The 22,549-nt window shown below is 60.1% G+C and overlaps 2 protein-coding genes across 10 annotated transcripts in view; both read left to right on the forward strand.

Annotated features, from left to right (window-relative positions):
• The first annotated feature begins 1,241 nt into the window (after positions 1-1,241).
• LOC141976900 (CXXC-type zinc finger protein 1-like) lies at positions 1,242-16,677 on the forward strand. The gene is given in 16 exon segments (XM_074938074.1): positions 1,242-1,348; positions 1,711-1,829; positions 2,194-2,294; positions 2,411-2,565; positions 4,219-4,377; positions 4,512-4,538; positions 4,866-5,015; positions 5,400-5,507; positions 5,774-5,958; positions 6,515-6,722; positions 6,901-7,011; positions 7,200-7,249; positions 15,513-15,609; positions 15,714-15,866; positions 16,532-16,550; positions 16,553-16,677. Coding segments are annotated over 16 exon segments (1,770 nt in total). The 5' UTR covers positions 1,242-1,345.
• Positions 16,678-17,626: 949 nt separating this feature from the next.
• Positions 17,627-22,549, forward strand: part of LOC141976172 (methyl-CpG-binding domain protein 1-like) — a 21,403-nt gene continuing 16,480 nt past the window's right edge. For 7 of the 9 annotated variants that reach the window (XM_074936958.1, XM_074936966.1, XM_074936967.1 and 4 more), the window contains exon 1: positions 19,198-19,277. The gene's annotated coding sequence lies outside the window, so the exon portion shown is untranslated. Of the gene's footprint in view, positions 17,646-19,197; positions 19,278-22,109; positions 22,303-22,549 lie in introns of those variants that run through there. The other 2 variants (XM_074936960.1, XM_074936959.1) reach the window with 2 other exon arrangements.

Below are 22,549 nucleotides of genomic sequence, written 5' to 3' on the forward strand. Positions count from 1 at the left end.
AAGTCACGGGAGAGAGGGCATGACCCCAGAGATCGCTATGGGGAAAGGGCAGCGTGTGCAGCTGCATTGTAGCGGGGCCACGTCTACCGCAACACTTCGGGTGCGGGGCTGGGCCACACACCACCGAGGCTCCTGAGCGCTCTGGAATCCGCACGGTTATTCCGAGTGCTGCGAACCTGACTGGGCCTGGGTTTTCTGGGCAGGGAAGGGTCTGACGGCTGACAGCGGAGAACGGGGGGGGGGTGGGCTGGGAGCCAGGACTCCTGGGTTCTCGGTTGCCCTTTGTCTTCCCTTCCCCAGGCAGTGACCCAAATTTTGGGTCATTTGACCAAGGGGTTCCTGAGCTATCTAACCATATACCTACACCTTTAGATCTCTAGCCCCTAAGATTAAATATCTATTTATCTATCTATCTGCATACTCCCCCATATCTATCTATCTGTCTCCATACACCCCCTCTATCTATCTATCTGTCCCCATGCACCCCCTCTATCTATCCCCATACACCCCCTCTATCTGTCTCCATGCACTCCCTCTGTCTATCTATCTATCCCCATGCACCCCCTCTATCTATCTATCTATCTATCTATCTATCCCCATACACCTCCTCTATCTGTCTCCATGCACCCCCTCTATCTATCTATCTCCATGCACCCCCTCTATCTATCTATCTGTCCCCATGCACCCCCTCTATCTATCCCCATACACCTCCTCTATCTGTCTCCATGCACTCCCTCTGTCTATCTATCTATCCCCATGCACCCCCTCTATCTATCTATCTATCCCCATACACCTCCTCTATCTGTCTCCATGCACCCCCTCTATCCCCATACACCCCCTCTATCTAATCTATCTATCTATCTATCTATCCCCATGCACCCCATCTATCTGTCTATCTATCCCCATGCACTGTATCTATCTGGTTATTTAGACGACCTGTTTGAGTCAACGTGTCTTGCAGTTGCCAGTATCAAAGATGGCCGCTCCGGCTCAATGGTGCATTAAGTAGCGCTGAAGCAGACATATTTGATCCTGCCGCTCAGGCAGCGCAGATCCTTAGGGGCGTGGCCTTCTTGCCTGAGGCGCTCGTCACTCTCAGAGGGGCTTGGGGGAGGCCATCTTGGAAGCGGGCAGAGGCCAACTGGGAGAAACGTCATAGCCCTGACGGCGGCCATCTTGGAAGCGGGCAGCTGTGCTGGCTGGGGGTGGTGGCGGCGCCTTTGGCCAGGGTGTCCGGATGACCCCGGAAGTGGAAGTAGCTGCCTGGGGGCGGGGCTGTCGGAACTTCCTGCCCCAGAGCCCTTGTTGTCTTGATTCCATCCACACCAAGGGGCTGGGAGGGACCATGGTAAGGGGGGGCCCCGGACTCCTGGGTTCTCCGGAGGGGAGGGGGCTGGGAGCCCGGATTCCTGGGTTCCCTGGGGGGGAGGGGTCTGGTGGCTGAGAGCAGGGGGGCTGGGAGCCCGGACTCCTGGGTTCCCTGGGAGGGGAGGGGTCTGGTGGCTGAGAGCAGGAGGGGGCTGGGAGCCCGGACTCCTGGGTTCCCTGGGGGGGAGGGGTCTGGTGGCTGAGAGCAGGAGGGGGCTGGGAGTGCGGACTCCTGGGTTCCCTGGGAGGGGAGGGGTCTGGTGGCTGAGAGCAGGAGGGGGCTGGGAACCAGGACTCCTGGGTTCCCTGATGCCCTTTGTCTTCCCCTCCTGCACCCCCCAGGACAGCGAGTTCTCGGACCCGGAGCTGGCCGCGGTGGGCGAGGAGTCCAAGTCGGAGAATGGCGAGAACGCGCCTGTGTACTGCATCTGCCGCAAGCCGGACATCAACTGCTTCATGATGTATGGAGACCGGGTGGGGTGGGGGGGCTGCTAGGGCGCCTGGGTCCCCAGCACTGAGCTTGCAAGGGGCTGCCTCTGTCCTGGATACAGGCTGCTGGAAGGGGGGTGGGAGTGCTGAGGGGAGACTCAGTCCAGCCATCCTGCTCACTGAGCCAGGCCAAGTGAGACTCCCCCTGGGAAATTCCAGCTGTTATAGGGGGCTGGGCAGGGGGCGCTGTCCCCTGGCAGTCTGTGCTGGGCACTCAGGGGCATGGGGCTCGGTGTGGGGGGCTCTCCTCTGGCAGTCCGGGCCGGGCACTGGGGGTGCAGGGCGGGGGGCTCAGTCAGGGGCGCTCTGACTCTTCCATCTTTCCTATCCCTTCAGAGGCTGTGATAACTGCAATGAGTGGTTCCATGGCAATTGTATCAACATCACAGAGAAGATGGCGAAGGCCATTCGGGAATGGTACTGTCTGCAGTGCCGAGGTGAGGAACGGGGCGGGGAACCCAGACTCCTGGGTTCTCTCCCTGGCTCTGGGAGGGGTGTGGGGCTATCCCCTTGGTATTTCTGTCTGTGATGTGCTTTCATTTCCCCACCGCAGATAAGAACCCGGCCTTGGAGATCCGATACCGGCACAAAAAATCCAAAGAGAAGGAGCGGGAGGGCGAGCGGGATCGGTCTGAGAAGGACGAGCTGAGGAAGAAGGCCCAGGAGCTGGCCCTGGACCAGAGCCGTGGGTCAAAAGTAGGTGGCCAGGTGAGGACGTTCTGCGGGACGGGATTCTATCCCATGAGCCAGTGGGCTGCGTTGCCAGGGAGCTAAGCCGCAGGGTTCCAAGAGCGGCTCTAAGTGCCAGCCGGGCCCTGGCGGGTTCCAGTCGCTGCCCTTCCCCGTTCCTGCCCATGGGGGGTGCGCTCTTGATCCTCCCTCTCATTCCTGCCCTTCCCCGTGGGCAGAGTTGAGGGTAAACACCCTGGAATCGAGTCTGATACCCCTGATTCCCCAGGCAGATAGTTCTGACTGAGTTGCTATGTGGTCTTATGGGCGGCCATTCCCCAGCCGCCCCTCCCTAGAGGTGGCTGCATCTTGGCACCAGGCGAGCCATCCCATTTTGAGTGGCAGCACTCCCCTCCAGTGAGTTGTGCCAGGAGATTTTGAAAGCGACCTGACCGTTTCTTTTCAATTCTTCCTTCATATTTCTGGAGTATGGTCTTTGGGGAGGAAAGGGGAGGTAGCCCTGAGGGGTTTTTTTTGTGGGAGGGTGGCTGAGCACGGGATAGGTGCCGCTTTAAGGACGCGCCAGCTGGGAAGAGTCTAGCCCCGTTTCCAAGCCGTAAGCTCGGTGCGGAGTTAGCCCTGCAGGAGAGCTGGGTCTGTTTGGTTTCCATGGAAGTGTTTCTCGATTGGGATGAATCCTGAGCCTCTGCCGCTGGGAGTGCTCTTTGACGCGTGGGCCGGCGTCGGTTCGGGCGCCCCTCTTGCGCTAAAATCTCAGTGTTGTTGGGAAAGCAAAATGCTGCGATTGACGAGCCGCAACAGCAGGAAATGCATTGTGTTTAAAAAACCAAACAAAACACCTAGTCCCTTCTCTGGCTTATTAGGGCCCCAAAATTGGATGCAGCTATGGGGACTTTGCTACTAGCGGGGACTGGAATTAATCCGTGAAATGCACCATGATTTTCTTCTGCTGTGGCAGCTGAAATCTAGCAGATGGCACGAGGAACAGAAGGGAACCGGGCGGTTAAGCAACAGATTGCATTGCAAAGAAAGTGAATGAAACTTGCTAGGAATATTTCCCTCTAAACAGAAGCATGAGCCACTGCATTTTAAACGGGGGCTTGGCTTAGACTCTCCCTTTACGCCCACGGTTATTTCTGGGTATGCCGGATAAAATGCAGAGCTCCAAATTGTGGATTTGTGGATGCAAACAGCTAGACTTGGTTAAAAAGTATCCACGATTTTTGGGTGTGGAGGGTTGCAGTCCTTAGTTAGCAATATTTAAAGTGATGGTTGTGATGCCAAACTGATTAAAATTCTTAAAGGGTACAAAGATCTGTTTCCAGATTACAGGGGTGTTTCTCTTTACCAGCCAACTTCAGCTTTGGACTGAGGGGCACATGCTAAATTGTCTCTTTGCAAGGAAGAATCTAAAGGGGCTGGGGATGTTTTAGGAGAGAGACTGAGAGGAAGGTAGAAATCTCAAACCTGGCTTGTTTGATAGATCTCACCAAGAGGCAAGAGCAAGTCAGATTTGAAGGCAGTGGATGGAGTGATAATTTCAAAGATGTGAGAGTAAAAATGGTCTCTCTTTCTCCTGCCCCCAGTTAAGGACGCCCCTATTTAAGGATGACTTCCATCTTTCTACAATGTGCAAACTTGTCATTCTTACAGTTCTCTCATCCGCAACAGCAGATCAAGCGCTCGGCACGGATGTGTGGGGAGTGCGAGGCGTGCCGGCGGACAGAGGACTGTGGGCAGTGTGACTTCTGCCGCGACATGAAGAAATTTGGAGGGCCCAATAAAATCCGTCAGAAGTGCCGTCTGCGGCAGTGCCAGGTCCGGGCACGGGTGAGTACTGGAGCATTCACTTCCTGTCCTAAACACCTGTATGCTCCGTTTGGAGGCTATTACCCAGCTGCCCAGCTCCAGAGATGGCTGCATGTCATCCAAGCTGCTTACCAGAGTGTTTCTTTTCTTTCTAGGAATCATATAAGTATTTCCCAGCCTCGGTAAGTTGGCTCCATCCTTTCTGTGCCCATTTCCCTGCAGGATTCCTGGGTTCTCTTCCTAGGTCCGGGAGGGGCGAAGGGGCTAGTGGGTAGAGCAGGGAGGTGCCTGGGAGCCACGACTCCTGGGTTCTCTCCCCAGCTCTGGGAAGAGAGTGGGGTCTAGTGGGGAAAGGGAGTCAGGTCCTATTCCCAGCTTTTGCAGTTTGATCATGGACTGGTCTCTTCCCCTCTTTGTGCCTCAGTTTCCCTGTCTGTGTGTGGGGCAGCCACAGGGGAGGGGGTAGGTCTGAGGTGTCAGGCAGCAAGTGTCTAACCCCCTCTTGGCAGATGCTGCGGGGGCGGGACGAAGACCTGCAGATGCTGAAAGAGCAGTTGGAATCGTCCGCCACCCCTGAGCCGCTGTCGGACGACGACCTCCCGATTGACCCCGACTTATACCAAGAGTTCTGTGCTGGAGCCTTCGACGACCAGAACCTGGTGAGGGCCCCACCCAACCTGCGGGATCCCACGCGCGGCAGGGCCCCGGGAGAACCCAGGCGCCGTGTGTCCAGATAGAGCAGTCTCCAAATCGTTTTACTCTGTGGCCGTTCCTCAGCTGCCCTGCCCCACAGGTGGCTGCATCTCCATGCAGGGAGTCCCATCCCTGAATGTTCAGCCTCTGGGCTCTGTTTTTCCGAGTACATGTGGGGGTCTCCCTGGACAGGAGCCTGGATAGAGCGTCATTGAGGGCTCAGAAAGCCTCTGTAGCCCGCTTGGTAGGAGCAGGGGGGTATCTAGGGTCTGTGGCCTCTCTAGCTCACTCAGAGGGTGCTGGTCTCATCCTTGTCTCCTCTCCTGCCACTCCCCCCACCCCACCCCCAGCCGTGGCTCAGCGACCCGGAGGATGCCCCGTTCCTGGACCCCGTGCTCCGCAAACGCGCCGTGAAGGTCAAGCACGTCAAGAGGCGGGAGAAGAAATCGGAGAAGAAGGTAGGAGCCAATTGCAGCCGTCACGGAGACTTTCCCCAGTCGTGGGGTATATCCTGGCTCCGGGACGGGAATGGGGGCTAGTGGTTAGAGCAGGGGGCACTGGGAGCCAGGACTCCTGGGTTCTGTCCCCAGTTCTGAGACGGGAGTGGGGGCTAGGGGTTAGAGCACGGGGGCTGGTCATGGAGGGGCCCCTGGCTGCGGGTGGAAAGGGGGAGATGGCCCGGTGGGGGCTGCAGGGCGCTGATGCGGCCTCTCCCCCCTTGAAGAAGGAGGAGAAGTACAAGCGTCACAAGCAGAAGCAGAAGCACCGGGACCGGTCGCGGCACGCCGAGCGGCCGGACGCCAAGGACCCGGCCTCGCTGCATCAGTGCCTGGGCCCCGGCTGCGTCCAGCCAGCCCGCGCCGCCTCCAAGTACTGCTCCGAGGAGTGTGGCATGAAGCTGGCCGCCAAGTAAGGGCCCCGGCCCCACCCCTGCCTGGGGGACGCAGCCCCGACCCCTGGAACCTCCAAGCCTGGGAATCCCCGGGTCCCAGCAGGGGTGCCCCATGGCATTGGCACCATCCCAATCACCTGGATCAGACCCACAGGACCCCTCCCCCCAGCCCCATATACCCCCGGATGAGACACCCCCCATCCCAGATCAGAACCATGGGCCCCCCCAGCCCGGTATCTCCTCCTGCCCCAGATTAGACCCACAGGAGCCCTTCAGCCCAGTATCACCCCCACCCCGATCAGACCCACAAGGCCCCCCCCCAACCCCAGATCCCCACCCCAGATCAGACCCACAGGGTACCCCCAGCCCCATATCCTCCCTCTTGGATTAGACCCATGGGGGCCCCCCAGACCCATATCCCTACCCCGGATCAGACCCACGGAGGGTCCCTCAGCTCTGTATCCGGCCCTGGGGCCCGCAGCTCTGTGTCCCGCCAACCTTGGATCAGACCCATGGGGCCCCCAGACCAGTATCCCTGCCCGCAGGTCAGTCTGTCTGTCTCTCCCCCTCCAGCCGGATCTACGAGATCCTTCCACAGCGCATCCAGCAGTGGCAGCAGAGCCCGTGCGTGGCGGAGGAGCACGGCAAGAAGCTGCTGGAGCGGATCCGGCGGGAGCAGCAGCAGGCGCGGCTGCGGCTGCAGGAGATGGAGCGTCGCTTCCACGAGCTGGAGGCCATCATCGGCAAGGCCAAGCAGCAGGCCATCAAGGAGGATGAGGAGGTGGGCGGGGCTAGACGCCTGAGCTCTGGCTCTGGGAGGGGAGTGGGGTCTGGTGGGTTATAGCAGGGTGGGGGGGCTGGGAGCCAGGACTCCTGGGTTCTCTCCCCAGCTGTCCCGAGCTCAGGGATCCCCCTGATGGGGCAGCACTAACAGGGCCCTCCCTGCTCTCTCCCCACAGACCAACGAGGGAGATAGCGACGACACCGACCTGCAGATCTTCTGCGTCTCCTGCGGGCACCCCATCAACCCCAAGGTGGCGCTGCGCCACATGGAACGTTGCTACGCCAAGGTACGCTGCCCTGCCTTGCGGGGCCCGGGAAACACAGACTCTCCCCTTGTTCCCCCCTCTGCTCCGCCCCAGAGGTGGCCGCATCTGACAGCCATGCGGCGTTACGTGCGGCTGTTCCCCTGTCTTGTCCCCGTCCCCCTCCCCCTCCCGGTGCACTGATGAGCCCTGTGTTCTCCCTTCCCCTGCAGTACGAGAGCCAGACGTCTTTCGGATCCATGTACCCAACCCGCATAGAGGGGTGAGTCCCAGCCCATATGGGCTGACGTTGTCCATCTTCTAAACCTTCCCCCACCAACCTGACCCCTTGGTTCCCCCCCACATATGGTTCTCCCACTGACTCCCTCTGCCTGTTGTCCCCTCTCTTGACCATTCCACTGCTTTTGGTTCCCACGTCACTGTAATTCCCCTGAGGGGTTTCACCCGTTGTCTTTGATTGCTACAGTCCTCCTCTCTGCCCCACTTGCATGTACCTTCATAGACTCCTCGACCTGTAGGGTTAGAGGGGACCGCAAGGGGCACCTAAGCTGACCCCTGACCACGCTGCAGGATTTAAATCATCCAAGACAGATGGCTTTGGCCTCCGCCTGAAACCCTCCTCGAAGGAGCGTCCACGACCTCCCGAGGCCTCGGTTCCATCGTCCTGCTGCTCTTCCCGGCCAGAAGTTTTCCCTGAGATTTAATCTCAATCTGCTGTGCTGTAGTTTGAACCCACGGTCTCTCGTGCTGCCCTCTGAGAGAACGACCTGTCTCCATCTTTTCTATGGCAGCCTTTCGAGTATTCGAAGAGCGCTGTCGTGTCCCCCCTCAATCTCTTTTCCAAACTGAGCGTACCCAGTTCCTGCCGCCTTGGCTCACATGGCTGGCGTCCCTCCCCTTTGATCGTCTTTGGCGCTCGCCTCTGGATCCTACCCATTGTCTCCACATCCTTTCTATGCATTGGTGACCAAAACCGGACACCGTCCTCCAGCTGAGGCCTAGCCAGAGCCGAGCGGTCCTGTCCTCTCCTGCGACTTGCTGGCTATGCCTCTGTTAATGCAATCTAAAATTGCATGTGCTTTTTTTGCAATAGCATCAGCGACCCCTTGAGGTCGAGCATGATCTCTTCCACAGGTTTTGTTTTTCATGGGTCCTTTGGGGACTGAGGAGTCGGATCCTTGAGCTGCAGGCTCGTTGGCAGACGTTGCAGATGGGGTTAGAAGACAGAGCTGACCCGCGATTGCTGCAGGACAGTCGTGTGTTCTTTCTTTTCTGGCGTTTTTCTGCGACCGGGGCAAGGCGATTTTCCTCAAAAGTGGACGCTCCCTCTCTGACAAGTCTTCGCCAGTTACCCCTATCCTGGGCTGCTCTCCCCCGGCGCGTGGTGTCCGTGCCAGATCTCTTGACGTTCATCTTAAGGGTGTTGGCCTCCGTGAGGACACTGAGATTAGTGCGACGATCCTCCCACTTTATGTTGAGGATCTTCCAGAGAAAGTCCCGGTGCTGGCGTTCCAGGTTTTTCAGGTTTTTCCTGTAGGTCACCGACGTCTCACAGCCGTAGAGGAGAGCTGGGCTGACCACCGCTTTATAAACTACAAGTGTCGTGTGCGTTCCCATGCTGTGAGTGTTGAAAACCCGGTGAGACAGTCGCCAAAGGCAAAGCTGGCATGGCGAATTCTGGGCTGGATCTCGACGTCTTTGTCTGCCCTCTGTGAGAGATGGCTGCCTTCTCTGTTTTCCAGTTCTTTTTTGTCGATATAGATCTTCCTTGCTGGGTCCGACGATTGACCGGGGACTGGCTGGCAGGGACCTTTTTTTTGGTCGATGTTCAGCGTTAGCCCTAGGCTTTTGTAAGTTTCAGGGTCTGTCTACACTACGAAATTAGGTCGAATTTATAGAAGTCGGTTTCTTAGAAATCGTTTTTATATATTCGAGTGTGTGTGTCCCCACAGAAAATGCTCTAAGTGCATTAACTCGGCGGAGTGCTTCCACAGTACCGAGGCTAACGTCGACTTCCGGAGCGTTGCACTCTGGGTAGCTATCCCACAGTTCCCGCAGTCTCCGCTGCCCATTGGAATTCTGGGTTGAGATCCCAATGCCTGATGGGGCTACAACATTGTTGCGGGTGGTTCTGGGTACATGTCGTCAGGCCCCCCTTCCCTCCCTCCGTGAAAGAAAGGGCAGACAATCATTTTGCACCTTTTTTCCTGGGTTACCCGTGCAGACGCCATACCACGGCAAGCATGGAGCCCGCTCAGCTCACTGTCACCGTATGTCTCCTGGGTGCTGGCAGACGCGGTACTGCATTGCTACACAGCAGCAGCAACCCCTTGCCTTGTGGCAGCAGACGGTACAGTAGGACTGGTAGCCGTCATCGTCATGTCCGAGGTGCTCCTGGTCGCCTCTGTGAGGTCGATCAGGAGCGCCTGGGCAGACATGGGCGCAGGGACTAAATTTGGAGTGACTTGATCTGGTCATTCTCTTTAGTCCTGCAGTCAGTCCTATTGAACCGTCTTATGGTGAGCAGGCAGGCGATACGGATTGCTAGCAGTCCTCTTGTACCGGGCAGGCAAGAGATGAGCATGGCTAGCAGTCCTATTGTACCATCTTCTGCTGAGCAGCCATGAAATGTGGATGGCATGCAGTCCTTCTGCACCGTCTGCTGCCAGCCAAAGATCTAAAAGATAGATGGAGTGTATCAAAACAAGAAATAGACCAGATTTGTTTTGTACTCATTTGCAACCCCCCTCCCGCCCCCCATCTAGGGGACTCATTCCTCTAGGTCACACTGCAGTCACTCACAGAGAAGGTGCAGTGAGGTAAATCTAGCCATGTATCAATCAGAGGCCAGACCAACCTGCTTGTTCCAATAAGAACAATAACTTAGGTGCACCATTTCTTATTGGAACCCTCCGTGAAGTCCTGCCTGAAATACTCCTTGATGTAAAGCCACCCCCTTTGTTGATTTTAACTCCCTGTAAGCCAACCCTGTAAGCCATGTCGTCAGTCGCCCCTCCCTGCGTCAGAGCAACAGCAGACAATCGTGCATCTGAGTTGAGAGTGCTGTCCAGAGCAGTCACAATAGAGCACTCTGGGATAGCTCCCGGAGGCCAATACCATCGAATTGTGTCCACAGTACCCTGAATTCGACCCGGCAAGGCCAATTTAAGCGCTAATCCACTTGTCGGGGTGGAGTAAGGAAATCGATTTTAAGAGCCCTTTAAGTCGATATAAAGGGCTTCATCATGTGGACGGGTGCAGGTTTACATTGATTTAACGCTGCTAAATTCGACCTAAAGTCCTAGTGTAGACCAGGGCCCAGAGGAGCAATTAAGGGCTGTTTGTAGATCCTCCTTCGAGTGTGCAACTACCGCCCAATCATATGCGTACCGGAGTTTGGTTATTGTTGCCGATATTCGTTCTGGCAGGGAGACGAGAAAGGTTGGAGAGGTGGCCGTCAGTCCGATATTGGAAGCCAGTGCCCTGTGGTAGACAGTCTTGGGTTAGTGTTTTCGTAGCTACTAAGAAAACGGAGAAAAGGGTGCCGGTACACAGCCTTGTTTTACGCCAGTTCGGACGACAAAGGGCTCAGAGGCAGAGCCGCTGCAGAAGATGGAGCCAGTCATCCGGTCGTGGAGGAGTCTTACCGTGGTTATAAATTTGCTTGGGCAGCCAAACGTTGACATGATTTTCCACAGAGCCTCATGGTTGACAGAGTTGAAGGCTTTGGTCAGATTGATAAAGGCCATATACAGCTCCTGGTGGTGGTCTTGGCCTTTTTTCTGGATCTGCCTGGCTGCGGAAATCACGTCGGTGGTGCCTCGTGATGGTCTGAAGCCACACTGGGACACTGGCCGTACTTCCTCTGCAAGAGGAAACAGGCGATTCAGTGAGATTCTAGCAAGAATCTTCCCAGCGATGGAGAGCAGGGCAGTGCCTCGGTACTTGCCACAGTCGGCACTGTCTCCATTTTTGAAAATGGTGACATTGTTAGCGTTACGTAAGTCAGCGGGGATTTCTTCGGTGCGCCAGATTTTGAGGAGCAGCAAATGAATCTTGTTAGTCAGTGTTTCTCCCCCAGCTTTCAGTACTTCAGCTGGTTCGCCATCAGGACCTGGTGCTTTACTGGTCTACATTTGATTAATTGCTTTGCAGATCCCATCAGGCGTCAGTGGGTTGGCAAGAGTTTCCCAGATTGGGTGCCGAGGGATGGAGTCGCTCGCGTCGTCAGTCACAGTCGATTCTCGATTTAGAAGCTTTTGGCCATGTTCTTTCCAGCGCTCTTTGATGGATCCGTTCCCTTTAAGAAGGGCACTACCATCTTCGGAGCTCAGCGGCATGAGGCCCCGTGAGCTTCGTCCGTACAGGGTCTTTGTCTCACCAAAAAAACTCCACACATGGTGTCGGTCAGCGAACGTTTGGCTTTCTTTTGTTTTGATTTCTCGGATGCTCCTTTGAGCTGTTGGAGAGAGCCCTGCTTCTGACTGGACAGTGGTTGGTTTTGCCAATCGCAGAAAGCTTTTTCTCTTCTGGCCCAAAAGGGCTGTAATCGCAACGTTGTTGTTGTCAAATCAGTCCTGATGGCAGCGGGCAGCAAGGCCGATGGATTCCTCGCAAGCCTTGTGGGTAGGCCGTTTTATGGCTTCCCAGTCTTCCTTGACGCATGTGTTGTCGTTTCCAGGTGTGCATATGGCCAGTTTTTCACTGAGGAGTGTTTGAAGGTCTCTCGGTGCACTGAGGATCGACGTCTTTGGCTGTTGTGTTGCTGTCTGTGTGATTTGGATTGCTTTCTATGTTTCGGTGCAATCCTGAGGGACATGACTGACCTCCCCAGGCGGGAGTCGGTCCGGCAAGCATCGGCTCCTCTCACGACACAGGTGATTTGGACATCTCTTCGATCCTGTGTTTTTCCAATGACCTAGTCGAGGAGGTGCCACTGTTCTGAGCGGGGGTGTTGCCCAGTTGTTTTGTACTTGTTGCTTTGCCTGAAGACTGTGTTTGTGATCACAAGGTCACACTTTGCACATTGGCTGAGCAGGAGGATCCCATTGGAAGTGGTCTTGCCGACTCAGTCCTTCCTTCCTTCCCAGTGGTGCTACTCCATATGTTAGAATCTCGGCCAACTCTTGCGTTAAAGTCCCCTAAGAGGATTATCTTCTCTGTTTTGGGAATGGATGCATAAGATGCTCGTTGATGGTGCCGGGGAGCTCAATCAGGCGGTTGACTAGAAAGTTCTTGAGGGCAAAGCCAACACCGGGTATTGGCCTGTCGTGTGCTGGTTTTCCTTTCCAGAAGAAGGCCACTGGAGGGCGGTGGTTATACTCTGATGGGCACGTCGTGTCTTGCCAAGAGCAGTGATGTCGCTGTTGTATCCCAGGCGACAATTGCTGCTCTGCCTTGGGGTCTTTCGCTTTTTGATCCATCTAGCAGGGCACGGACAGGCCGAGTTGCAAGAAACATTTTTTTGGTTTTCGACTGCGTAGGGTGCGATCCCCCTGGAGCCAGTTCTCCAGTCAGGTATGGTGGGATTGCCTGTGTTTGGGGCACCCCTTCCCCGTCCGGGGTGAGCAGAGGGGTTCCTAAAAGGGCCTGCTCAGTCATGCCCGCTGCTGCCGAAAATGTCCCCCTGTCCCACTCCAGGGGCACACTGTTATGCTGATAAGAAGCACACAGGATCTTTTTCAGGGGAAAAGGCAATACGCCGCGTTTATTGGAAACGCAACAATTAGCATATGCATTTAATCTCTCACACACACACTCCTTGTCCCACGCGTTGATGTCATAAGTACCAGTCCGGATCAATCTGGTGGCCAGCTAGGTTGATCACGGGTAGGGAGGAGCTGGGTTCCGTCGGTCACGACACAGTGCTCCGGGGAAATCTTGGGAGGACGAACCCAAAGGTTCATGGCGAGGCCCCCTGTTTCTATCATGATTTTCCTTCCTTCGGACCAATGAGTTTTGCACCTTTGTGCTGTGATCAATCGCCGTTTGTTTTCTTAAATTGTCCTCCTCATCCTTTATCTTGTTCCGTCATCTGTCACTAGGGGAGTTACCCCAGGCTAGTTTTGATCACAGCTATCTTGTCCCCATTGATAGGTGCCTGCCGCATCTTTAGAGTCGTCAATCTGCCTTCCTCTGACCTCTCAACAGGGGCATGTTGCAGACTCCTGGCACCTTTACGCTGTTCTTGGTTCCTCCCTAGAACATCTGGTCTGGCAATGGCCTTCAGACTTATCTCTTAACCCACACATTCCTCATTCACACACAACACAGGACTGATTTACCCAGAGCATTTGAACAGGAACATCAACTGGCAAGGCAGGAGAAAACAATTGTCACATTCTTTTACTTATTTCAAAACGCTAATTTTAAACCTCCAAAAAAGTGGTGACCCTAAAGGTCTATTACTGCCTTGAAATCGGCTTCAGACACAAGATTCGGGCTGATGCATCTCTACCACTGGCACACTTCCTGCTTTCAGACAGGGTGGCTGGCAGAATATGGTCACATCATATCATACATCAATACACGTAATACATGCTACATCAGAGGTGGGCAAACTACGGCCCGTGGGCCACATCCGGCCTGCGGGACCCTCCTGCCCGACCCCTGAGCTCCTGGCCTGGGGGGCGAGCCCCCAGCCCCTCCCCTGCTGTTCCCTCTCCCCGGCAGCCTCAGCTCACTGTGCTGCTGATGCAGTGCTCTGGCCGGCGGGGCTGCGAGCTCTTGCCGGGCAGTGCGGCTGCAGAGCCCGGCCTGACCCGGTGCTCTGTGCTGCCCGGTGACGTGGCTGGCTCTAGCCGGGTGCCGCGGCTCTAGCACTGCCGGCCACCGGTGCTTCAGGCAGCGCGGTGAGGGGGCAGGGAGCAGGGGGGTTGGACAGAAGGCAGGAGAGTTTGGGGTGGTGGTCAGGGGACGGGGCTGTGGATAGGGGTCAGCGCGGTCGAATGGGGACAGGGGCAGTCAGGGGCGGGAGGTCCGGGGGTGGTCAGGGAGCAGGGGGGAGTGGATGGGGCAGGAGTCCTTGGGGGGGTGGTCAGGGGACAGGGAGCGGGTGGGAGGGGTGTGGATGGATGGGGCAGGAGTCCCTGTGGGGGGGTCAGGGAGCAGGGGGGAGTGGATGGGGCAGGAGTCCTCGGGGGGCAGTCAGGGGACACGGAGCAGGGGGGCATGGATGAGGCAGGAGTCCCGGGGGGGTGGTCAGGGGACAGGGAGCGGGTGGGAGGGGTGTGGATGGATGGGGCAGGAGTCCCGGTGGGGGGACAGGGAGCGGGGCGGATGGGGCAGGAGTCCCAGGGGGCGGTCCGATTGTTACGAATGATTCCACTTAGGACACGTACAGTTCGTTTCTAGGCTGAGGCACCCAAATAAAGACAGACTGCAGAGTGTCTCAAAGTTTGTAGGTTTATTACGCTGGAGCGTGGTCCTGCTCTGTTACAGGTTACACAAAGATTATACACTGGGGGCAAAACATCCTGCCTGTGTGGCTCGGGGGGGCCTAAACCAATAAACAGGCCTTCTCCTTCTCTACGGCCGTTCCCCTGCAGCCACCTTCCCCGTGCGAAAAACTTCAGGCATGTCGGCTGGTTCCTGTCTCCTTCATTTCCCTTATCTTGAAACCGTCCAGCTGTCTACACTGAAGGATCCTTCCTTCCTTGGTACTGATGTGCTCGCTTCTAGTTAATGGCCGACAGGAAATCCAAAATGGAGTCACATATGCTAACTAGGTTGATTTCCCCTAACAGATAGGGGTTGGGGGCCAGGCTATGCCTGGCTGTTTGGGGAGGCACAGCCTCCCCTAAACCGGCCCTCCATACAATTTCAGAAACCCCATGGGGCCCTTGGGCCAAAAAGTTTGCCCGCCCTTTGTTACATTATTATTCTTTATTCTTCATTCAAAGTTATACCAAGTACAAACATAAAATCCTAGTACTACAACGTGACGACCGTCTCGCGGTCCCCCGCCGGCGTGTGGGTCTGCGGCTAGGGACTCCCCTTCTCCTCCAGTCTGGTATTGTGCGTTGGGTTTTTCCACCCTCCACGGGGCCTTCATTGAAATTCATTGTGTTGGCGATAGCCACGTTCTCCGATTTATCAAGATCCCTCTGAATTTTAGCTCTGTCCTCCGGGTTGGCAACCCCCCCTCGCTTTGTGCCGTCTCTACACTGGATCGGTCTCTCCCCACATCCTGGTAGTTAATAAAGATGTAAAACACCACCAGATCCCTGTGGAACCCCACGTAAGACATTCAGACAATTTCCAAGGACTCCTGGGTTTTCTCCCTGGCTCTGGGAAAAGGGTGGGGTCTAGTGGTTAGAGCAGGGGAGCCGGGAGCCAGGACACTTGGGTTTCTCGCTCTGGCTCTGACAGGCAGGATTGAATGCACATGCATGTGCCTCAGTTTCCCTCTCTGAACAATGGGGCAATGCTGCCTAGGTCTTCCTAGGCGTATGGAGTCCCCCCCCCCCCAAGGCAGCTGGTAGCAGCTGCCGCCTCTCACCCGGGCACCATGTCTCCCCTCCCCAGGCCACCCGCCTCTTCTGTGACGTCTACAATCCTCAGAGCAAGACGTACTGCAAGCGACTGCAGGTGCTGTGCCCCGAGCACTCCCGCGACCCCAAGGTGAGGGCCCTGGCTGTGGCCGGGGGGCAGGGCTGGGCTAGCGGGGGGCTGCGGGTCGGCAGTGAGGGGCAGCGTGGGTGCGAACCCTGTGATGCCCCCTCCAGGTGTCGGTGGACGAGGTGTGCGGCTGCCCTCTGGTCAAGGACGTGTCTGAGCTCACTGGCGATTTCTGCCGCGTGCCCAAGAGGAAATGCAACCGGCACTACTGCTGGGAGAAACTGCGCCGGGCCGAGGTGGACCTGGAGAGAGTGCGCGTGGTACGGAGCAGGGCCGTGCTGGGGGGCCAGGCAGGGGGCACCCTCCCCTGGTGGTCAGGGCCGGGGGGCCAGGCAGGGCGCTGGGGGCCGGGCAGGGGGCGCCCTCCCCTGGTGGTCAGGGCAGGGCCCTGGGGGGCTGGGCAGGGGGCGCCCTCCCCTGGTGGTCAGGGCAGGGCCCTGGGGGGCCGGGCACGGGGCACCCTCCCCTGGCGGGCAGGGCCAGGCACTGGGGGTTGGGAGGCTGGCAGGGCCACTCTCCCCTGGCAGTGAGGCCCAGGCACTAAAATCTAGGCATGATCCCAACTCATTTGATTCCTTCTGACTGAAGAAATTCCCCCCACCCTCAGCCCTCCCACGCTTTTAAACTGAGTAGGGAGCTCCCCTTTTCCTGACCCAGTCTCTGTCTGTTGTCGCCGGCCGAGCTGGCCCTATCGGCGTTATGTGCGGCTGTTCCCCAGCTGCCCTGCCCCAGAGCTAGCTGCATCTCAGGGCCAGCCGAGCTGTCCCCATCAGCGTTATGTGCGGCTGTTCCCCAGCTGCCCTGCCCCAGAGCTAGCTGCATCTCACGGCCGGCCGAGCTGTCCCCATCAGCGTTATGTGCGGCTGTTCCCAGCTGCCCTGCCCCAGAGGTGGCTGCGTGTAACGGCACCTCCTGCTCTTGGCAGTGGTACAAGCTGGACGAGCTGTTGAGCAGGAGCGCAATGTGCGCATGGCCATGACCAACCGGGCCGGGCTGCTGGCGCTGATGCTGCACCAGACCATCCAGCACGACCCGCTGACCACAGACCTGCGCACCACCACGGACCGCTGAGCCCGGTGAGCCGCGGGGGCCTGGGGCCTTGCCTCTCGGGGGAGCCGGCTCCCCTCCAGGCTCGCTTGCGGGCTCGGGCGGGCTGGGTTCCAGGGCCCCCCTAACTGCTCTTTCTCTCTCTCCCAGGGCCGGCGCCAGACTCGGTGGATTCTCCCGACGCTCGTTGGTTTTTTTTAATAATTTTTTTTAAAAAAAAACTTTTTTTTTCTTTACAAAAAAAAACCCAAAAACCAAAAGGAGGAAAAATGTAGCACAGCTCTGTCAGGGGTGGGGGAATTCGATCCTGCCCAGGCCCCCACTCCCCCCCCCCCCACTAGCTTGGGGCTTCTGGCACCCCGCTCCCCCCAGCTCTCCTACCCCACTCTGGCCCTCCTGCTGGGGGTTGGCTGTCCTTCTCTCCCCCCCCCCCGGGTGGCTTCTCCAAGTGCTGCAGGGTGTGGGGTCTACCCTGAAGAGACACGGACACTTGCCAGGTTATGGCAGTGGGGGCGAGGGGTGAGTGTGGGCAGCAGGGGGCAGAGGCCGGGGTGGGGGGCACGGAACGAAGCTGGTATTAATAAAAAAGTTTAAAGTGAAGCTTACTTTTTACTTTTTGCTGGGGGGTGGCGGTGGGATAGCGGCTGTTCTTCAGTGGATTTCCTGGCTGAGCTATTTCTTCCCCCCCATCTGACCCTGCAGCAGGGAGTCCCGTGGGTTACTGCCCTGTCTGGAGCTCCCCCCATCAGATCCTGCAGCGGGAGTCCCGTGGTTAATGCCCTGGCTGAGGTATCGCTCCCCCGCCCACCTCCCACCGCAGCGGGGAGTCCCACGGGCTAACGGCCCCTCCCCCCGTTCTTCATCGCCGTATGAAAGGTCTTCGAGCGCCCTTCCCGGCTCTCATTTGCATACGACCCGCCCACAGGGCGTGGCTTAGCCCATATCAGCCCGCCCCTTCGGCTCCCCCCCCCGCGGGCGGCAGCATGGAGCAGGTGGGATACGGCTGGGGCGGGCTGCGGGGGCCCCTGGGCCGCTTCTGTGTCTGCCCCACACACTGCTTCCTTGTGGGTCCCCCAAACCCCGGTTCCCCTCTCCCCCCAACTCCCTCCTCCCCCCCCAAACCCCCGGTTCCCTCCTTCCCCCCAACTCCCTTCTCCCCCCCCCCTCAAACCCCGGTTCCCTCCTTCCCCGCCCCCCAACTCCATCCTCCCCCCCAAACCCCCGGTTCCCTCCTTCCCCCCAACTCCCTCTCCCCCCCCCAACCCCCCGGTTCCCTCCTTCCCCTCGCCCCCCAACTCCCTCCTCCCCCCCAAACCCCCCGGTTCCCTCCTTCCCCCCGCCCCCCAACTCCCTCCTCCCCCCCCAAACCCCCGGTTCCCTCCTTCCCCCCAACTCCCTCCTCCCCCCCCCAAACCCCCGGTTCCCTCCTTCCCCGCCCCCCCAACTCCATCCTCCCCCCCAAACCCCCCGGTTCCCTCCTTTCCCCCAACTCCCTCCTCTCCCCCAAACCCCCCGGTTCCCTCCTTCCCCCTCGCCCCCCAACTCCCTCTTCCCCCCCCACCCCCCGGTTCCCTCCTTCCCCTCGCCCCCCAACTCCATCCTCCCCCCCAAACCCCCGGTTCCCTCCTTCCCCCCAACTCCATCCTCCCCCCCAAACCCCGGTTCCCTCCTTCCCCTAACTCCCTCCTCCCCCCCCCAAACCCCCGGTTCCCTCCTTCCCCCTAACTCCCTCCTCCCCCCCCCCAAACCCCCGGTTCCCTCCTTCCCCCCGCCCCCCAACTCCCTACTCCCCCCCACCCCCCGGTTCCCTCCTTCCCCCCAACTCCCTCCTCCCCCCCCCAACCCCGGTTCCCTCCTTCCCCCCGCCCCCCAACTCCCTCCCTCCCCCCCACCCCCGGTTCCCTCCTTCCCCTCGCCCCCCAACTCCCTTCTCCCCCCCCCCCAAACCCCCGGTTCCCTCCTCTCCCCCACCCCCCAACTCCCTTCTCCCCCCCCCCCACCCCCGGTTCCCTCCTTCCCCTCGCCCCCCAACTCCCTTCTCCCCCCCCCCAAAACCCCGGTTCCCTCCTCCCCCCCACCCCCCAACTCCCTTCTCCCCCCCCCCCAAACCCCCGGTTCCCTCCTTCCCCCCAACTCCCTCCTCCCCCCCCCAAACCCCCGGTTCCCTCCTTCCCCCCGCCCCCCAACCCCCTCCTCCCCCCCCCAACCCCGGTTCCCTCCTTCCCCCCGCCCCCCAACTCCCTCCTCCCCCCCACCCCCGGTTCCCTCCTTCCCCTCGCCCCCCAACTCCCTTCTCCCCCCCCCCAAACCCCCGGTTCCCTCCTCCCCCCCCCAACTCCCTTCTCCCCCCCACCCCCCAACTCCCGGTTCCCTCCTTCCCCCCGCCCCCCAACTCCCTCCTCTTCCTGCCCCAACACCCCCCGCCCCCGTTCCAGGCCCCGCCCCCGCCACACGGTCCCGCCCCCGTGGCCACGTGACCGGCCGTTCCCGGCCCCCCCCGCCCGGTTTCCGGTTCCGGTTCGAGCCCCGCGCGCCGCCCGGGCTGCGGCCGCTGCTGCTGCGCCACGAGCGGGGCCCGCGGGATGGAGCCGCCGGCCCGGGGGGGGCCCGGGAGCCGCCCAGCGGTGAGGGGGGCGCGGCCGGGGGGTGTCCCGGGGGAGGGGGCTGCAGGAGTTGGGGGGCCGGGGAGAGGGGGCTGTGGGGTGAGGAGGGAGTTGGGGGCTGTGGGGGGGGCCATGGGACAGGGTGTGCTGGGGGAGGGGGCTGCAGGGGCTGGGGGGAGGGGGCTGCAGGGGTGAGGAGGTAGTTGGGGGGCTGTGGGCAGGGCCTTGGGACGGGGTATCCCGGGGGAGGGGGCTGCAGGAGTTGGGGGGGCTGGGGGGAGGGGGCTTCAGGGGGTGAGGAGGGAGTTGGGGGCTGTGGGGTGAGGAGGAGGGGGGCCCTGGGACGGGGTGTCCTGGGGGGAGGGGGTTGTAGGCAATGGGGGTGAAGAGGGAATTGGGGGACTATAGCATGGGCGGGGGGAGGAGTCCTGAGCAGGGAGTTGTGGGGGCGGGGCACAGAGGGAGTTGGGGGTCTGGGGTCAGGGGGGCCCAGGGGAGTGTGGATGGGGGCTGGAGGCCTGTGGCAGGGAGGAGGGAGTTGGGGGGCTGTGGTGTGGGGGGTGCAGGAGGGGTTGGGGGAGCTGGGCAGGGGCGTGACTGGGGGAGGGGTATCAGGAGGCTGTGGGGGGCTGGGAGGGGAGTTGGGGGGGGTAGGAGCAGTGGGGGAGGTTAATTGCAGTGGAAGCGTCTCGGGGGGTGCTGGGAAAGGGGGCCCAGGCCTGAGGACGTGGGGAGACTGTAGCTGGGGGGCCAGGCCCAAGGAAGGGGGGGGGTTTGGGAAAGTGGGATGCCTGGGGGAAGGGTTGGAGGGCAGAGGGGCTTTGGGGGCTGGCTCCGTGAGGCCCTAGGATGAGGTGGGGTGAAGCCCAGATGACCGGGGGGGGGGGAGCTGGTAAGTGGGGTGTCTAATAGGGGAGGGGTTGAGGGAGTTGGTGGGGGGTGGGGCCGAGGAGCTGGGTGTGTGAGAAGCAGGGGAGCATTGGGGGCACTGGGTGAGGGCACTGGCTGGTGGGGGCAGGTCTGAGGGAGTGGGGGGCAGTGGGAGGTGGTGTCTGCAGAGACGCTGCGGGGGTGCTGGGAGGGAGAGGAGTGGGGAGTGTCAAGGGGGCAGGCATTGGGGGGGCTCTGGGGTGGGAGTTATAGGGTGATGGGGCTGTTGGCTGGGAGGGTCGCCAGGGTTTGGGGTGCTGCAGAGGGAGAGGACTTGGAGAGGGGAGTAGGGGCACCAGGCAGTTGGGGGGCTGGGGAAATGGAGGCTGATGTGAAGGGTGAGGGGGTGGCAGAGGATTGGGGGTAGAGGCTGTGCCTTCTGGGGGAGGCATTGGGGTGGGAGTGGGGTGCACTGGAAAGGGAGGGGTTTGGGGACGGAGGGAAGTGGAAAGGCCCTGGGGGAGCGAAGGGGAGGAGTGGGGAGGAAGTGGGGCTGAAGGGGAATGTGTGGGGGGGGGGGCTGGGCAGGGAAGGGGAGCAGGGCTGGGAGCCCTGTGGCCAGGTTTGTGGGGGGCAGCTGGGGGTCCCTGCCCCTAGGCATGAATCTCTCTCCAGGCATGATGTTGGATCGGGGCCCGGGTCTTTGTGGGCAAACGGGGGGGGGGGGGGGGCTGTGGGGCGGCGATGGGGACAGCTTGGGGGGAAAGCTGTGGGAGTGGCACCGATGCCCGGAGGGCTCGGGACGGCGGGAAGCCACGTCAGGGACGTGGGCGGGTGGGCACGCAGGGTGATCTGGGTCGGGCCGGGGGATCTGGGCTCAACCTGGCTCCGGGGATGGCATGTGGGCACCGGCTCGGTGGCGCTTGGCCCCGAACCCGGCTCCGGGGCTGGCGCCCGCTGCCCTCCCCCAGCCAGGCCTTGGCGTTGCTGCCCGGTGTGGTGCCGTGTTTATCTTCCTCCTGAGCGGAACCCGGGCTACCTAGTCTTAGGGCAGGGAAAACTCCCCGACGCAGTCGGTAGGTGTTGTCCCGTGCCCCGATGGCGGCTGTCCCCCCAACTTCAGCTGAATCGCTCCCAAACTGGCTCCGAAGGGCCCCAAAACATGGGCGCTTGGCCCCCCCCCGTTAGCTTGGCACAACTGGGGCCATGCAGCACCCAGGCGCCCGACCATCGTCTGGTGTCTGTGTGCCAAACCGTGATGTCGCAGCGACTTGCTGGGTTCCTGCCGCAATCTAGCATCTGCGCTCCCGAGGGGAGATCGGGGGTGCCCCATACTTGCCCGTCGCCGGGTGGGTCCCCACAAGGCTGGCGGTGACCCCGACATTCCTGGCTCTGCCCAGGCAGCTCAGAGCCGCGATATCACAGCGCTGGGGCGCCGGCCGCATGGCTCAGGCCTTGTTTCGGGGGTTTGCCTGTTACCCTAAAAAAACCCCATCGTCGCCTGGCTTATGGCAGCGCTCCGGGTCCCTGGCTGGGGCCAGACAGCCTGTGTGTCGGGGCTGTGCATGGCCCGACTGAAATTGGGGGTTCCCCGTTCTTGGGGGGGGGGGGAGGGGGGCTGGAAAGACTCAATCTAGAGAGAGGAGCAGAGCGGGGGGTGGGGCAGGAGAGGCAGGACACGGAGACCTGGGGAAGCCTCCAGAGCGCAAAATAATCTTGCTCCTAACTCCTTAACGCTCGGATTCCTTGGCCGTGAAACGCCGTCCGGCGACACGAGCTGCCCGTGCGCTTGCTGCCGGCCCGTTTCCCGCGAGCCCCCTTGGGCTGCCGAAGGGCCCCAGCTGTGCGGAAGAGCCCGCCCCTGCAGGTGTCCACGGCCGGAGCTCGGTGGTTTTTAGCTGTAACTCGGCTCGTGACGTTGGGCTGGTTTTTGTGCCCGACACGCTCTGTGCGTTCTCCTCTCGGCTGGAGAGGCTGTCGCGGCTGGGGCTGGAGCTGCCAGTTTGCCTGTTGTTTAGGTCTCACGTGGTGCGGGCTGCGGGGGGGGAGGCCCCCCTGTCGGAAAGGGAAAACAAGGGGGCTGAAACGCGTGAGCTGGCAGGATGTCTCCGGGCCTGGGCCGCCGCCATCTGAAATGGCGTTAAACGGACACGCAGAATTGGCTGGCTTCCGGTTGGTGGCAGTTCAGCAGCCCCACAGGCACGGCTCGCCTGGCACAGAGCCGCAGCTGGGGAAGAGCCGCACCGCGACCCGCGCGGTGCTGGCTTGCCGGGTGATGCGGTGCAGCCACCTCTGGGGAGGGCCAGCTGGGGAAGAGCCACGCAGTGACGCCATGTGTGGTGGCTTGCGTGGTGCTGAGAGGCGGCCAGGTCTGGAGCGTGGGCCTCTTGGGGAACAGCGCACGTGCGGCTGCATTGGGTAGG

The sequence above is a fragment of the Natator depressus genome, chromosome 23 (genome assembly GCF_965152275.1).
Source record: "Natator depressus isolate rNatDep1 chromosome 23, rNatDep2.hap1, whole genome shotgun sequence".
NCBI classification, from domain to species: domain Eukaryota; kingdom Metazoa; phylum Chordata; order Testudines; family Cheloniidae; genus Natator; species Natator depressus.